This window comes from Giraffa tippelskirchi, chromosome 2, assembly GCF_054371585.1.
Source record: "Giraffa tippelskirchi isolate mGirTip1 chromosome 2, T2T-mGirTip1v1.2.pri, whole genome shotgun sequence".
Classification (NCBI taxonomy): domain Eukaryota; kingdom Metazoa; phylum Chordata; class Mammalia; order Artiodactyla; family Giraffidae; genus Giraffa; species Giraffa tippelskirchi.
Window position 1 is genome coordinate 168,101,806 of NC_137276.1, and position 17,723 is coordinate 168,119,528.

General features: G+C 42.0%; 2 protein-coding genes across 8 annotated transcripts in view; one reads left to right on the top strand and one right to left on the bottom strand.

The window, feature by feature from the left end:
• Positions 1-1,600: 1,600 nt before the first annotated feature.
• ILDR1 (immunoglobulin like domain containing receptor 1) overlaps positions 1,601-17,723 on the top strand; it is a 272,897-nt gene continuing 256,774 nt past the window's right edge. For all 6 annotated transcript variants that reach the window (XR_014077321.1, XM_081571835.1, XM_081571836.1 and 3 more), the window contains exon 1: positions 1,601-1,651. The gene's annotated coding sequence lies outside the window, so the exon portion shown is untranslated. The remainder of the gene's footprint in view (positions 1,652-17,723) is intronic.
• Positions 14,315-17,723, bottom strand: part of CASR (calcium sensing receptor) — a 29,646-nt gene continuing 26,237 nt past the window's right edge. The window contains exon 6 of one of the 2 annotated variants that reach the window (XM_081571808.1): positions 14,315-17,321. In XM_081571808.1, coding sequence (XP_081427934.1) covers positions 15,799-17,321 — 1,523 coding nt within the window. In that variant the 3' untranslated portion in view covers positions 14,315-15,798. The remainder of the gene's footprint in view (positions 17,322-17,723) is intronic. The other variant, XM_081571807.1, reaches the window with a different exon arrangement.

Genomic DNA, 17,723 nt, shown 5'->3' on the forward strand with positions numbered 1-17,723 from the left:
CACCGTAAGCAGGCTCACACAAGAGATGATGCCACCCAGTGCTGCTGGCTCACATGGCCCTGAGTATTCACATCCCCAGGGCATCTTTCTGATGAGCCTCCTTGACAGAGAAAGACTTATTTATGGAGATGGGCCATTTTATAATGTCCCATCCTTCCAGCAGAAGTTTTAAGGCTGTTCATTACCAAGTAGGGGTTTAAAAGCAGCTAACTCTTTTCTCTCTTTCTCAACAATTTAAAGACATTTTATACAGATGGATCGTAACTGTAGATTCCCTAAATTTTATTCTTGTATTGATAGTAATTATAACCAGTTATATGGTCATCAAGCTGATTAGATCTTGTCTCATGGTCTTAGGGGAATTGGAGAGAAGGACAAATGCAGAAACGCTTGCTTTCACTTATGTTGTGGATTCTGACCATGCAGAAGAAAGGACTAAGATGTAGTCAAGTCCATGTCTTACCTGCAACTCTCTGGTCCACAAAGTAAGCTTAAGTTAGTCAACCTCCCTTACATCGGAGTTCGTGGAAAACTGATGTTCTTTTCCAGCAGAAAAGAGAAGTGAAGCTTTTAGGGGGCTTTCCCACTGGGAGTTTTCAAGTCTAAGAGACTGTTAAGGCAGTGATTTTCAAATGCACGAGGACAAGCCTGGGAATCTCCATGTGGTGAGTTGAGAGGAAAGACATGCAAAGTTGAAAACTCATATTTGTATATGTTTGGAGGACCAAAGATAGCTACATTTAAAAATATTGTGAGCTACATATGGTGCGTGCTGTGCTTAGTTGCTCAATCATGTCCACCTTTTTGCAACACCATGGACTGTAGCCCACAAGGCTCCTCGGTCCATGGGGATTCTCCAGGCAAGAATGCTGGATTGGGTTGACATGCTCTCCTCCAGGGGATCTTCCCAACCCAGGGATTGAACCCAGGTTTCCCACATTGCAGGCAGATTCTTTACCATCTGAGTCAACAGGGAAGCCCAAGAATACTGGAGTGGGTAGCCAATGGAGTGGGTACCCCACTTGGGGTAGCCAATCCCTTCTCTAGGGGATCTTGCCGACCCAGGGGTCTCCTGCATTGCATGCAGATTCTTTACCAGCTAGCTGAGCTTCCAGGGAAGCCCACATATGATATGACATCTTTCTAATTCTTATCTAATGGGATGTGAGTAAATAAAGCTTGAGAAACTGCTTTAGGTTGCAAAAGAAGGTACAAGAAGGTATAAAAGAGATATAACTCCAGCATTAGGTAAGTAGGGACTCAAGCGCAGTTGAATCAACAGAGACACAGGGCAGGAAGGGAGCTCAGGGACCCTCCGACCCAGGGTCAGCAAATTACAGTTGAAAACAAAAAATCAAAAGAAGAATAATATTTCATGACATATGAAAACTATGTAAAATCCAAATTTTAGTGTCCATAAATAAAGTTTTACGAGGACACAGCCATGCTTATTTTTTTGTGTAATGTCTATTGCTGCTTTTGTGCTACAATGACAGAGTTGAGTGGTTGTGACAATGAGTGGCCCACAGAGCCTAAAACATGTATTATCTGACACTTTACAGGAAATTTGCTAACCCCTGATCTAGCTCAGTGTTCAGGCACAGAAAATGAGGCCAAGACAGGGGAAGTGGCTTGCTCAGATGGCTAAACAGTAAGTAGACTCTTAATTTATTCATGATATTTCTTTTCAGTCTATGTCTTTTTAGTTATTATTACTATGTTGGCAGTTCTCGTCTCCCTTTAAACCTCTTCTAGCTCCAAAGATCTTTCCTAGTAGGATGTTTTAGAATGTATCCATAACTGTTTTTAACAAAGATAGGATATGTTTTCTTTCCTTCTAATGACCTTTTAAAGGATATTGAGGATTTTGGTAACCTCTCTAACTGAAGCATCTTGTGACCTGCATGAAATGTCTTTATCAATTAGTTTCCAAATCCACCTTTAAGGACTTTAAGACGATTAGGATCTATTGCCACCAAGTGGCTAGTGGCCTTTGGTTATGGTTACCCTGCTGAGCTATCAGAGAATTATAGTATAACAGGTTTTCATGGTTGGAGCCAACATTAAATTTCAACCACTTAACACTGAACATCAGAGAAGGCAATGGCAACCCACTCCAGTACTCTTGCCTGGAAAATCCCATGGATGGGGGAGCCTGGTAGGCTGCAGTCCATGGGGTTGCGAAGAGTCGGACACGACTGAGCGACTTCACTTTCACTTTTCACTTTCATGCATTGGAGAAGGAAATGGCAACCCACTCCAGTGTTCTTGCCTGGAGAATCCCAGGGACGGGGGAGCCTGGTGGGCTGCCGACTATGGGGTGGCAGAGAGTCGGACTCGACTGAAGCGACTTAGCAGCAGCAGCAGCAGCAGCAACATTGAACATTGGTTATAGAGATCATAATGTTGTCTAGTCAACTGTTAGGAATAAAAATAGAGGTGTTTTTTTTTCCCCCTGTCTTGCTTTGTTTCTTAGATAAGCATAGTCCTTAGTGCTTCCTTAGTCACTTTTAAAGCCAGATGTAAAGAAATGCAAAATTAAAAATACAAGTGGGTGCTATTTTCAAGACTTCAATTGTCATTAATCATGACCCTGGCGTTAGACTATATCACAGTTTTCTAACTCATTACGTTGTTTTCAATTAAGTATCACTCAAAGGTGTTTGTATAGTAAAAGCCCTTGCAGCTTGCTGGTATTTACTGTTTTATTAAAAAAGAAGTTGGTGACTTCTAACTCTGCTTATAAATCATCAGGATAAGAGGCTACTCATCTTTACAGCTTTTTCTTTCTCTCACATTTGGGTGAATTTTGTGTTCATATTTTGCTTATTTTTATACTGGGTTTTTGGTCTTTGTTTTCCATGATTTCTAAAAATAATTTATATATTAGAGATACTTCCCATTATCTGTGATAAATATTGCAAATATTTTCCCCTCAGTTGTGATTTGTCATTTTATTTTACTTTTGGTATTCTTTTTTGTGATGTGACAGTTTTCTATTTTTACATAGTCAATTTTATCAGTTTTTTACTGAATCTAGATTTCAAATCTGGAGAAGGAAATGGCAACCCACTCCAGTACTCTTGCCTGGAAAATCCCATGGACAGAGGAGCCTGGTAGGCTACAGTCTATAGGGTTGCGGAGAGTCGGGCACGACTGAGCGACTTCACTTTCACTTTTCACTTTCATGCATTGGAGAAGGCAATGGCAACCCACTTCAGTGTTCTTGCCTGGAGAATCCCAGGGATGGAGGAGCCTGGTGGGCTGCCATCTATGGGGTCGCACAGAGTCGGACACGACTGAAGCGACTTAGCAGCAGCAGCAGCAGCAGCAGATTTCAAATCATATATAGAAAGCCTTTTCCACATTCAGGTTATAAAGGAATTCACCATATATTTCTTCCAGCATTTTTATGATTTTTTTTTTTACACTTAGAACTTGATCCATTTGGAGATTCTTCTTCTGTATAATCTGAGGTGTGATCCAATTTGATCTTTTTAAAAATGATTACTTAGTTGTCCTCAGATCATATATTTGCCCTAGTCATTTTGAGATGCCACCTTTATCACATTCTAAATTTCCATATATACATAGGCTTAATTCTGGAGTCTGTATTCTATTGCATAGTTCTGTCTACTCATGTGCCAGTACCAAACTTTAATTATAGAAGTTTCATATTTTAATATCTGGTACAGTATAAGCTACTTTTACTTTATAGTTCTTCTCTTTCAAGTTTTTTAAAAAAGGTATTCTTGCCCGTTTATTTTTCCACATGAAGTTTAAATTCTTATTCAATTTATAAATTAACTTGGGAAGAGCAGACATCTTTTTAATGAGAGTTGTTATATTTAAGGGCATGAACTATCTTTCCATTTGTTCGAGTCTATTTTTGGGTGTTTCAGTAGTGTTTTAAAGTTTTTCTCATGTTCATCTTGCATGTTTTTGTTAAGTTTATTCCTTAGAGTTTATTTTTTGTTGTTGTTGCTATTGGAAATAGGGCTTTTTCCTCTATTATATTTTTGAGCTGGATATTGTTACTGTACGTAATGACTATTGATTTCTATATGTTAGCTTTATATCCTGCTAACTTTAGAATTCTTCTATTGCATGGTTACTTTTGCCATCGATTCTCTTAAGATTTTGTGAATATAATGTTATGTAATCTGTAAGCTCTTGCTTTAGAACTGAGGTTATACATTTTATTACATTAAGGAAATATCCATTAATTCCTATATTCTGAGTGCTTTTTTTTAATGTCAGGAATGGGTGTTGATTTTTGTCAAATATCTTTTCAGCTTTTATGGTGATAATCGTAGGATTTTTCTACTTAGATCTATTAATATGGTGAATTATAGTAATATATTTCCTAATAACAAAACACCCTTGTATTCTGGAGCTAAATTCATTGGGCATGGTGTATTATTTTCTTAATGTGGTACTGCATCCTGTTCAATAATATTTTAAGATTTTTACATCAGTGTACATAAGTGATATTGCTCTGTCATTTTTTCAGTGTTGCTTTTGTTGGGCTTAGGAATCAACTTTATGCTTAATTCATGAAAAGAATTTGAACTTTTTCTTATCTCTAGAATAATGTATTGGGACTATCTGTATTGGAAGATATGATGGCATTTCTATTTGAAACTGAGTCTGGTGCATTTTTGTGGATAGTTCTTTGATAAATTTCTCTACTTTTTAATATGGACATCAGTCTGTTCAAACTTTTTACCTCAGTTAGAGTCAATTATTTTTTTGGCCATACCACACAGGTTGCACAATCTTAGTTCCTTGACCCTTACCAGGGATTGAACCAGGGCCCTTGGTAATGAAAGAACAGAATCCTAACCACTGGACCATCAGGGAATTCCCATGGAATCAATTTTGATAGACTGTATTTTAGTAGGAAATTATCCATTTCATCAGACTTTTCAAATGTATTTGCATAATGATGTACAAAGAAGTTGCTTAAAATTTTAAAAAATATTTTCTATGTTTCCATTGTTATTTATCTTCTGTCATCTGTCATTTTGTTTGAGTTTTATTAGTTTATCAGAGAATCAGAATTTTTGTTTTTTTTTTTGATGAGCTCTCCCGATTAAGGGCTTTTCCTGTAATTCAGTTATAGTCCACTAGGTGGTAGCAGATGTCTTGGTTCTACAATTCACAAGCTCAAATCAATTTTCTGCTTAAATTCATTGTATGAATAGATTTTAACTGTGTATTTTTCAAATAAAAATTAACATTAATTAAGTATTTTAATAAAAACTTTATTAAGTATTTCTTTTGGGATTCGAATAAAAATTGACCTTTTCCAGTCCTGTGGCCACTGCTGAATTTTCCAAATTTGCTGGCATATTTAGTGCAGCACTTTCACAGCATCATCCATTAGGATTTGAAATAGCTTAACTGGAATTCCATCACCTCCACTAGCTTTGTTTGTAGTGATGCTTCTTAAGGCCCACTTGACTTCACATTCCAGGATGTCTGGCTCTAGGTGATTGTGATTGTAATCACACCATTGTGATTACCTGGGTCGTGAAGATCTTTTTTGTACAGTTCTTCTGTGTATTCTTGCCACCTCTTCTTAATATCTTCTGCTTCTGTTAGGTCCATACCATTTCTGTCCTTTTTGAGCCCATCTTTGCATGAAATGTTCCCTTGGTATCTCTAATTTTCTTGAAGAGGTCTCTAGTCTTTCCTATTCTATTATTTTCCTCTATTTCTTTGCACTGATCACTGAGGAAGGCTTTCTTATCTCTCCTTGCTATTCTTTGGAACTCTGCATTCAAATAGGTATACATTTCCTTTTCTCCTTTGCTTTTGGCTTCTCTTCTTTTCACAGCTATTTGTAAGGCCTCCTCAGCCATTTTGCTTTTTTGCATTTTTTCTTGGGGATGGTCTTGCAATGCCAAAGAATGCTCAAACTACCACACAATTGCACTCATCTCACACAGTAGCAAAGTAATGCTCAAAATTCTCCAAGCCAGGCCTCAGCAATACGTGAACTGTGAACTTCCAGATGTTCAAGCTGGTTTTAGAAAAGGCAGAGGAACCAAAGATCAAATTGCCAACATCCACTGGATCATCAAAAAAGCAAGAGAATTCCAGAAAAACATCTATTTCTGCTTTATTGACTATGCCAAAGCCTTTGACTGTGTGGATCACAATAAACTGTGGAAAATTCTGAAAGAGATGGGAACACCAGACCACCTGACCTTCCTCTTGAGGTCAGGAAGCAACAGTTAGAACTGGACATGCAACAACAGACTGGTTCTAAATAAAAAAAGGAGTACGTCAGGGCTGTATATTGTCACCCTGCTTATTTAACTTCTATGCAGAGTACATCATGAGAAACGCTGAGCTGGAGGAAGCACAAGCTGGAATCAAGATTGCCAGGAGAAATATCAATAACCTCAGATATGCAGATAACACCATCCTTATGGCAGAAAGTGAAGAGGAACTAAAGAGCCTCTTGATGAAAGTGAAAGAGGAGAGTGAAAAAGTTGGCTTAAAGCTCAGTGTTCAGAAAACTAAGATAATGGCATCTGGTCCCATCATTTCATGGCAAATAGATGGGGAAACAGTGGAAACAGTGACAGACTTCATTTTTTTGGGTTCCAAAATCACTGCAGATGGTGACTGCAGCCATGAAATTAAAAGACTCTTACTCCTTGGAAGGAAAGTTATGACCAACCTAGATAGCATATTAAAAAGCAGAGACGTTACTTAACCAACATAGGTCCATCTAGTCAAGGCTATGGTTTTTCCAGTAGTCATGTATGGATGTGAGAGTTGGACTGGAAAGAAAGCTGAGCACCGAAGAATTGATGCTTTTGAACTGTGGTGCTGGAGAAGACTCTTGAGAGTCCCTTGGACTGCAAGGAGATCCAACCAGTCCATCCTAAAGGAGATCAGCCCTGGGTGTTCACTGGAAGGACTGATGTTGAAGCTGAAACTCCAATACTTTGGCCACCTGATGGGAAGAACTGACTCATCTGAAAAGACCCTAATGCTGGGAAAGATTGAGGGCGGGAGGAGAAGGGGATGACAGAGTATGAGAAGGTTGGATGGCATCACTGACTCAACGGACATGATTTTGGGTAAACTCTGGGAGCTGGTGTTAGACGGGGAGGCCTGGTGTGCTGCAGTCCATGGGGTTGCAAAGAGTCGGACATGACTGAGCGACTGAACTGAATTAAGTATTTCTTCATTAGAAATCATACTGACTATTCACACACATGTATATATTTTAAAATCTAAAAGGCAAGCTATACAAAAGTGTAGCTGAGCATTTCAGTATATATCTGTATTTTTAAGAAACATTTAAAAGTAGTTGCAAACACTGTGCTTATTTACCCTTAAATAGTTCAGCCAGCTTCCCCTAAAAATAAGGACGTTTTCTTACCTAACTATATCATCACCCCTAAGAAAATAACCAGTTCATTCTACTGTTAGCTAATTCTATTCTTATCTATGGACAGGCTAGAATGCTATTTTTACATTCCTTCTGATGTTATTTTGTTATCCTATCTATCCGTAGAAAACTGGGTAACACATGTTTCTTGCAATTTCCTTCTGCTACTGGTTCTAGAATGGTTCTGGTTCTGCATGTGGGGCCTCCAGGAATAATTTTCGTGCCCACTTTCTTGTCCATAATTTCCATTTCTTATTTTCAGAGTTTCACTTTTATTCCTTCTATTGACAAAATCAAGAAATGAAAACCTCTGAACTGCTGAGCCCAAAACCCCCATTCCACCAGGTTACTTTCTTCAATTAGAAAGCAGTAAGTTTCCACTGATTCATAGGATGACATCAGTTTTTTTCCCATCAGCTTTCTAACTGGAAACTCATTTAAACTATTTTACATATGATGATACCTATCTTGCCACATTCTAACCACAAATCTGAATTGCTACAAATAATTTTAGAAAGAAAGTTCTATCCATAAAGGGCATTTCAGGTAAAATGTAAAGTTTCTGTGCAATAGCTCAACAAACATTTATAAAGTTAAAAAAAAAAATTATTGGGCTTTCCTGGTGGTCCAGTGGTTAAGAATCCACCTGCCAATGCAGGGGACATGGCTTTGATCCCTGGTCTAGGAAGATGCCACATACTGAGGTGTAACTTAGCCTGTGGGTTGCAATTACTAAGCTCACATGCCCAGACCCTATGCTCTGCAACAAGAGAAGCCACCACAATGAGAAGCCCATGCACTGCAATGACAAGAGTGTAGCCCCTGCTCCCTGCAGCTAGAGAAAGCCTGCATGCAGCAATGAAAACCCAGCCCAACCAAAAATAAATAAATTCATTAAAAAAATGCCTTACTTTTATTGGAAAATTTCTACACACTCAGAAAAAAAGTGCAATAAACACCCCACATCACCACTCAGATCAAACAATTATTACTATATTGCTGAGTATTTCAGTATATATCTGTATTTTTAAGAAACATTTAAAAGTAGTTGCAAACACTGTGCTTATTTACCCTTAAATAGTTCAGCCAGCTTCCCCTAAAAATAAGGACATTTTCTTACCTAACTATATCATCACCCCTAAGAAAATTAACAATACTTCCTTACTTTCATCTAATAACCAGTTCACATTCTCATTTACCAAATTTCATTCAGATTCAAATTTCACACACTTACTTTTGGTTTCTTTTTAGAAATTTATAATCTAGAAAGCCCTTTACAAATGATACTGACTTTTCAAAAGGACAAGAAAATTTGTCTTACTTTTCCTTGTAGTATCATTGAATTCTAAAAGCAGATTGTCAGTTTTATGATAACAAATTCCTATTACCATGTGAAAGTTTTCAGAAGTTGCAGTGGTTTGAAGCCACAAAAATCTTTTTGGTCTGACTGACTCTTTCATGGTTCCTGAAGGTTTGCAGCTGTAGAATGTTGGAAACAGAAAGCCCACTCGCCACTGACATGGTAGTAAAAGTAAGTATAACAGTTTCCTACTGCTGCTGTAGTAAGTTACTCCAAGTGCAGTGGCTTCAAACATCACAAAGTTGTTGTTTTCTAATTCTGGATGTCAGGAGTCCAGAATGGTGTAGGCAGGGCTGTATGCCTTTTTTGGAGACCCTTGGGGAAAACCTGTTCCTGCTTCTTCTGGCTTACAAGCAGCCACCTACATTCATTGACTTGTGGTCTCTTCCTCCACCTTCAAAACCACCAGCATAACATCTTCGAATCTCTCTTTAAAAAAATTATATATAGTTTTAGTTTTAGGTGTACAACATAGTGATTCAACACCTTTAAAGATTATACTCCATTTAAAGTTATAAAATAATGTCTTTATTCCCTGTACTGAACAATGTATCCTTACAGCTTATTTATTTTATATATAGTAGCATTTTCAAGAGCTTCCCAGGTGGTGTTGGTGGTAAAGAACCCACCTGCCAATTCAGGAGACACAGGAGATGTGGTTCCATTCCTGGGTCAGGAAGATCCCCTGGAGAAGGAAACGGCAACCCACTCCAGTATTCTTGCCTGGATAATCTCATGGACAGAGGAGCCTGGCAGGCTACAGTCCATGGGGTCACAAAGAGTCGGACACAACTGAAGCAGCTTAAACACAGCACAGCATTTTCAAATTTCTGCCTCTGACTCTAACTTTCTTGCTTCTCTCTTCCACTTATAAGCACCCTTGTGATAACATTGGGCCCACCTGAATAATCCAGAACTCTCCCTATATCAAGATCAGCTGATTAACAATTTTAATAGTATATGCAACTGAATTCTCCCTTGCCATGTAACATAATACATTCACAGGTTCCGAGGGTTAGGTCCCAGATAAAATTGGGGGCCATTATTCTGCCTGTGACAAGAAGTGGCTAGACAAAGATTCATCAGTTACTCACATGAGTCCCACTGCAACCTTATGTATCTGTTTGTTCTGCATTGGAAGTTTTGGGGCTTCCCAGGTGGTGCTAGTGCTAAAGAATCCACCTGCCAATGCAGAAGACATAAGAGACTCGGGTTCAATCCCTGGGTTGGGAAGACCCCCTGGAGGAGGAAATGGCAACTCACTCCAGTATTCTTGCTTGGAGAATCCCATGGACAGAGGAGCCTGGCAGGCTGCAGTCCATAGGGTCGTGAAGAGTCGGACACGACTGAAGCGACATAGCGTGTATGTAAGCACACACTCCATTGTACCTTGGCTTTGAAGTGAAGAAGTGAAGTCGCTCAGTCGTGTCCGACTCTTTGCGACCCCATGGACTGTAGCCTACCATGCTCCTCCGTCCATGGGATTTTCCAGGCAAGAGTACTGGAGTGGGTTGCCATTTCCTTCTCCAGAGGATCTTCCCGACCCAGGTATCGAACCTGGATCTCCCACATTGTAGGCAGATGCTTTACTGTCTGAGCCACCAGGGAAGTCTTGGCTTTACTAGTCCTTAAATCATAGCTAAAGTACTTCAGGTAAGGGTGTGTTTGTTCCTGCTTTCTCTCCTTGCCTCTCTCATTTCAATGAAGTTGTATAACTTTACAAAAGAAAGAAGCAAACAATGAACCATTTTCCTTCCCTGTATTCCCTTCTCCAATGAAATTTAATCCATGTTATTCTGTGGGGACATGTGATTCTACGTCCTGCCCTCTTCCTTACTGTTATTTCTAAGTTTGATTACCGCTTTGACCTCATGCACATGCCATCATATCTGATGTGTGTGGGTGGGCTCTTCTGCAATGGGATCATAGTGTAATTTCCTCTGCCATCTCCCCGGTGATGGGTGTCTGGACGCTTTCCTGTGCATCTGCAGTGTGTCTGTGCTCCCCTGGTTGCAGCCTCCCTGCACATGACCAGGGGCATGGAGGTCATGTATCCAGAACACATAGGTATTAATTAATTTTGCTGCCTGTTGGCTGATTTCCCTGGGAGTATATTCATAAAAGAAAATTTACTGGCACAAAAGTTAAGAGGGATCTGTTAAACCAATTGACTGAGGATAATTCAGAAAACTTGAGCAACCCACAGTTGATTCAACTAAGGATAAGATCATAATAGATCACATCAAGATCCAGGAAGACTTGTGTTTCATCAAGCTCTAAGAAGGCCTTTCTGATATGCTCCAAAGAGTTGCTTTTTGAAGCTCATTGTCTTACATTAAATTTTTCTTGGTTTGTTTTTCAACTAAAATTTTAGTTGCTTGGCAGACTTTCAGGTTCTTTTTGTTTGTGTGTTTGATGCACTAGCTTCTCTTGTGATAAAAAACAGCCAAAGGATAAAAAAGAATCTACCAGTCAAAAAATTGTGACGAATAAGGCCACTCAAGTTATTGAAATCTTTGGTGTGATTTTTTTTTTTGACTGGTGGATTCTTTTTTATACTTTGGCTGTTTTTTAACATTAATTTTTTGTTATGGAAATTTAGAAACACATAAAAAAATAGGAGTAGAAAACTGAAGCTTCAACATTCATTGACTTTCTGCTGTTCTTTCTTATCTTTCTCCCTACATACTTGTTTTCTCCCCCATTGTGGTTTTTAAAGCAAATTCCAGGCATCCTATGATCTCACCCATCAATACCTCAGAGTGTGTCATGTTTTGTTGAATGACCACAATGCTGACAACAAAGCAAATGAGGTAAAATGTTAATCGTAAGTGAATCTAGGTAGAAGGGGTACAGATGTCTTTTGGACTGCTAATTTTTGCAAAATTTATATAAGCTTGAAATGATTTATAAATAAAAAGTAAAAAAAAAAATATGACTGTAATATGATCACACTTGATAATCTAAGAAACAGATTTTTTTCTTTTACTGTAAGTCATGTTCCTAGAAAAAAATCCAGAAAAATATTAAGAAGGAAATAAGTCATTCATAATTCTTACACCCAGACGTAATCACTGTTAAACAGTTGTGTAGTGTGTATCCAGGCTATTAAGTGAACCCAGACACATAAACTTTTGCATATCATTTAAAAAGTTCCACAGTGTTAATCAGTTTATAATCAAATTCCCGTCCTCCCACCCCTCTGCAGTCTCACCCCCTGAGTACTTGCCCCTGCTTGCTCTCTCTTTTATGTTAGCAGCCTCTCTTTCATGGCAAAATGCCGTCTGCAGTTCTGTCTTCACAGTATCTTTCTGATTTACCACAGCTGTTAAGATGAAAGGGAATCAAATATTGCTTAGTTTTTCTCAGCAGGGTTTGTTTTTCATTTTGTGTTTGATCTTAAAAAATGCTTTGTTTGTGGGCAGTGGATACTGCAGACTGGCTCATTCATCACCCACCTTCCTCTAGCATGTTGTCCTGTGCTCCAGAGGCTGGAGGGCAAAGGCCACTTCCCCAAACTTCCTTTGGAAGAGTTCTATGTGTGACTGATGGGAATCTTGGAAAGGTGATATGAATGGGGCCAAGCCCAGTGGCAGAGAACTTTGGTTCCTCCAGCTGCAATGAAGGTTCCAGTGTCTGGATCCCTGGGTCATGGGTGCTGAGTGCATGGCAGGTAGTAAGTTTTTTTGCCAAACAACCCTGTGGAGGAATTAGGAATTTCTTTGGCAGTGGAGGGCTGGGAGAGAAGAGCCTGAGATCTGCCTGGTAATTCCCAGGCCCGAGTGCTTTCTCATGAGAGATCTGGCAGGCCTGGGAGGGGCCTTGTGGTTGGGGCAAAGTGATGTAGCCACTAAAATCACTGTGGATTCTACGCCCTGGGGACACAGACGCCTCAGAGGATGTCAGAATGGAGACATAACAATTAGTGAGGGCTAGATAAGAATGTTCTCAGAGGGACTTCCCTGGTGGTCCAGTGGTTAAGACTTCACCTTCCAACACAACCCGTACAGGTGCAATCCCTGGTCAGAGAGCTAAGATCCCACATGGCTCGAGGCCAGAAACTTGGAACATAAAACAGAAGCACTGTTGTAAAAAATTTAATAAAGACTTTAAAAATGGTTCACATCTAAAAAAGATAAAAGAAAAAAAAAATGTGCTCAGAGATGTCAACAGGAGCTGTGGATGTTTGGGGAACCCTACCTCCTCACACTATAGAAACCTTCCTGGAAGGGGGAAGGGAGAAACCTCTGAACAGACCCCTAAAAATCTAAATTGATTCAGAAAATTCTGAAATTTGAGAGGAAACCCCAGTTTGACTAAAATGAAGTTTCTGTCATTAGGCTGAATGGGAATTTGAGAAGGAAACTAGGTTGTGACAGAAAAGTAATGCAGATTCATAACTGATACCCTGGTTGTGTGCAGAGAGTCGTGCCTGCTACGAATGACAGAGGGCAGTGACGTCCAGTCTCCCTTTCTGACAAGAACGTGGGGAGCGATTACTTTATTTGCAAGCACTCGGTGAAGCGGAGCTCACTATGAATGGTGTGTGTTTCCCCCGACAAGCCTCTTCCTCCAGCTCAGCCATGAGGGTGAGCCGCTTGTCAAAGCAAACTTGGGAAGAATGAGTGTGTGGCATTTTGCATTGCAAAGTAGCTGTTTCCACCCGGCTGCTTTGACCAGCAAAATAAAAATAAGATAAAAACTTGTATTTAAAACAAGCAAATAGGAAAATTAAAACCCAGCCATCAAATGTTCAGCCTTTTTAAAAAAAAAGTCCAAGTAAAATGTTAAATATAAGCCTTCACTCTGCTCTGGGCCTTGCTCAGAGGTGTGACCAGGGTGGGAGTGGCAGGCTGGGTCTGGTTTGGGGGAGCAGATGCCTCAGGTCTTCCTGTGTGAGACCTTCTCTGTGTCTCCTACATGATGCCCTCTAGTGTCTTTTCATCCAGATTGACAAGTAATTTCCACAAGTCTTTTTTTTTTTTTTAACTTTCAACCTTAATTTTTTTAATCTTTGGCCTCGTTGCATGGCATGTGGGATCTTAGTACCCTGACCAGGGATCAAACCTGAGTCCCCTGCATTGGCAGCATGGAGTCTTTACCACCGGCCTACCAGGGAAGTCCCTTCCACAGTTCATTTTCATTTTAAAATCAAGGAAATGTGGCCCTTTTGGGAGAAAATGGTCAGAAAGTCATCAAGAACTGTAAACTTTGTGGCATCACACAGGTTTGACTGGCTTAAAAGCAGCATTTAGAGAGATCTGAGAGTTGGCTGCCAGACTGGGATGGTCTTCCCTTGGTGCTGGACATCTTGGTTCTGACACCACAGAGGTAGGGGGAGCATGGGGCCCTTGGGGGACTGATGTTTGGCTTCACCATGAGCTATGGTGTTCAGGACCCCTTGGACTGGGCCCTAGAGTTCTTGTGCTTATTATGGAGAAAGTTAGTGTGATCAGTGGGTTTGTTGTTAGTGTGAATGGTTACATAAATGTGTTGTTTTCTATTTTAAACAAGTGAAAAAAATGACAATATCAGTAATAATATTAACTAATATTTATTGTGTGCTTACTATGGGCTAGGCACCATGCTAAAATACTTGACATACATTTATCTCATTTAACCCACATAAGAGCTCTGAGGGAAAAGAATGATTATTACCCCCATTTTACACACAAAGAAGCTGGGGCTGAGTGAGGTCAAGGTTCTCTGCCCGTGGTCACCCAACTTGTGAGTGACAAACCCAGCCCTTGACCCGAGGTCTCTCTAGCTCTGGAACCTGACTGTTCAGCAGTATGCCGTTCAACATTCAATCTTGTAACTACCCATGGGCAGACTCCCACAGCTGGAGGGAACGTAAGTACGGCATTGGGGGAGTGCCAAGAGTAATATCCCACGAGAGCTTTCTTGGAACCACGTGCTCTTACCCCAGCAACTGGGAGGAGGTCAGAGACTGGGAGCTTACTCTTCACAGGGGAAGGCATGGATCTGACTTCAGGAAGACTTTGGGGCAGAGAAAGAGGGAGCTTCTGGATCACTGGGCCCTGAAAGGGCTCATTTAGGGCTTAGCTCATTGGGGCGTGGGTGGTGGGGTGGGCAAAGAAAATGGAACTCAATAATACTGCCTTATGTCAACCAGACTGGGACATTTTCTCCAGTTTATATTGCCCATGGACTATTAAAACAAGCATTTTCTTAAGGATAAAGCTACATATGACAATATTAATTACAGAGACAGCTCACTGGATTCGACCAGTCCCTTCCCAGCAGTCTGAGGTGATTCCTGAGATCTTGGAATCTAAACATGGCATCACTGTCACACTCTGGACAAAATCAGACGCACTGTTAGAGGATGGATGCTAACCTTCTCCACGTCACATGACAGCAGCAGCAAGTAGGAGACCACGTATTTAACAGTTTTCATAAATAGGAGGGGACACATTCACCCTACAGCTTTGGACATTTCAAGTTCTCCCCACAGTCAAAGTGTTGGGCAGCGCTGGCGACATTCTGTCTTTCACACTCAACTCTAGTGGTGGCCAGTATGAGGTCCTGTCACTGCACAGGTTTGTCTCTGCACTAGGCTGTCTGCAAAGTTCAGGGCAGACGTTTCAACATTAAAAACAAAAATCAAACCAAAACAACAACAACCAAAACAACAAACAAAACCCTAGGGGGGATAGGTGGGTATCTTAAAGCCATGGTTTTATCTCTGGACTGTTGGGTGGGATAGAACAGAAGAGGAGAACGGAAGCAGGGATAGGAGAGGCGAACCTGACTACAGGGATCTCAGCACTCTGATAAACCTAACCACAGAAGCATACTGCTCCCCTCTTTTTAATTTTAAGGGGGACATTATTTCATTCACTGTCGTTTATAGCAGTGCAACTAAATTCCAAGCATTTGGTGGGTCTTATCCCTCCTTCCTGGAGGAAGGGAGCCGTGGGGGCAGTTCCTCATCCCTGTGGAGAAGGTCATCCTGGGAAAACTGCCTGGATTCCCCCTCAACTGGCTTTCTCCTTCCCTTTTAAGAATGCAGCATGTTTTCTGTAACAGTGCTGCCTCCGCCGCTGATGACAAAGCTCCGGGAATTAGACACTACAAGTGCCGGGGACATCTCTTCAGGGTCCTCCGTCTCTAGCTGGTGGTCCTCACCCACAGGGCCCTGCAGGCCTCTCTCCTGGGCGGTCAGTTCCGAATCCGTTTCCCCGCACTGCAGCGGGAGCAACGCCTGGTGTCTGGTCAGGGCGTCGTTGTTTTTCTGGGCCTCCAGGGAGGTCTGGTGTGTGGAATTCCTGTGAGCCACAGCGCTCTTCTGAGGCTCGTCAAAGCTCAGCGAGAAGGTGACGGTGCCGCTGCCGAAGATGACCTTCTGCTTGCATCTGGGCGGCTGCTGCGACTGTGGCTGCGGCTGCGGAGTGGAGGGTGGCCGCGGCTGTGGCTGCTGAGCGTTGTGCGGGCTCAGGGCCAGCGGCTGTGGCTGCTTCTGCCTCTCCGGCTGCTGCTGCGGGAAGGGGTCCTCGCTGTTGCTCTTGCTGCTGATGGAGGAGGAGGGGGTGGATCCCGTGGAGCCCCCCAGGCTGCTGGACCGCTGGCGGGAAACGTTGCTCCGGCGCAGTGTGGCTCGGGCGGCCACCTTGAAGGCGTGTGCCGCGGTGCTGCAGCGCACCTCCTCGATGGTGTTCCGGGACGGCTTGAATAGGATGATGTAGACCTTGTTGAAGAAGATGCAGGCCAGCAACCCAAAGCTGGCCGCCAGGATAGCGATCACCTCCACCGCAGAGACGAACTTGCCGTAAGTGCTGGCGTAGGCGGGGATGAAGGAGATCCAGACGATGAAGAAGATGAGCATGCTGAAAGTGATGAACTTAGCTTCGTTGAAGTTCTCCGGCAGCTTCCTGGACTTGAAGGCGAAGAAGAAGCAGATGGCGGCCAGCAAGCAGGTGTAGCCGATCAGGAAGCCCAGCGCCATGAGCGAGCCCTCGTGGCAGGTGATGAAGATGATCTCGTCCTCCAGCTCGTGGTTGCGGTAGCTCGAGGGGGGCGCCGTATTGAGCCAAATGGCACAGATGACAATCTGCATGAAGGTGCAGAGGAAGACCAGCAGGAACTGCAGGTTGAGCCCCCACCACTTGCGGTGGAAGCTGGTGGGAATCTTGGCCTCAAACACCAGGAGGACCCGATTGGTTTTCACCAGAATGCACGAGATGCAGAGCACGAAGCTGATGCCAAAGGCCGGCTGGCGCAGGCGACAGGTCCAGTCCTGGGGCTCTCCGATGAAGAACAGGGAGCTGGAGAAACAGCAGAGCAGGGAGAAGAGGAGGAGGTAGGAGAGTTCCCGGTTGGTGGCCTTGACGATGGGTGTGTTGCGGAACTTGATGAAGACGCCCAGCACGAAGGCTGTGAGGAAAATGCCCAGCACAGCAAAGAGCGTGAGTGCGATCCCAAAGGGCTCGGTCCAGGACAGAAACTCGATCTCCTTGGCGATGCAGGAAGTGTGGTTCTCATTGGACCAGAAGTCATCAGGGCACTTATCACAGGCACTTGCGTCTGTAAAATGTCGCAATGAAGGGGTTAGTACTGCGTGGCAGAGACTGAAATTTGTGAGTGTGAATGTGGTGATGAGGGAAATTTAAATTTGCTTTATTGATGAAATAATTGTGATTTTTACATTATCAGATAATGTACTGAGCCCTGACTTATGCTTAATAATATACTTAATTTCATATTTCTTTGATGGTTCTATAATTTTTTTCTTTTGTGCTGTACTCAGTTATGTGTGCTGTGGTCAGTCATATGTGCTGTGTGTTCAGTCATATGTGCTGTGCTCTGTCCCTTCAGCTGTGTCCAACTCTTTTCGACTCTATGGACTGTAGCCCACCAGGCTCATCTATCCCTGGGATTCTCCAGGCAAGAAAACTGGAGTGGGTTGCCATGCCCTCCACCAGTTTG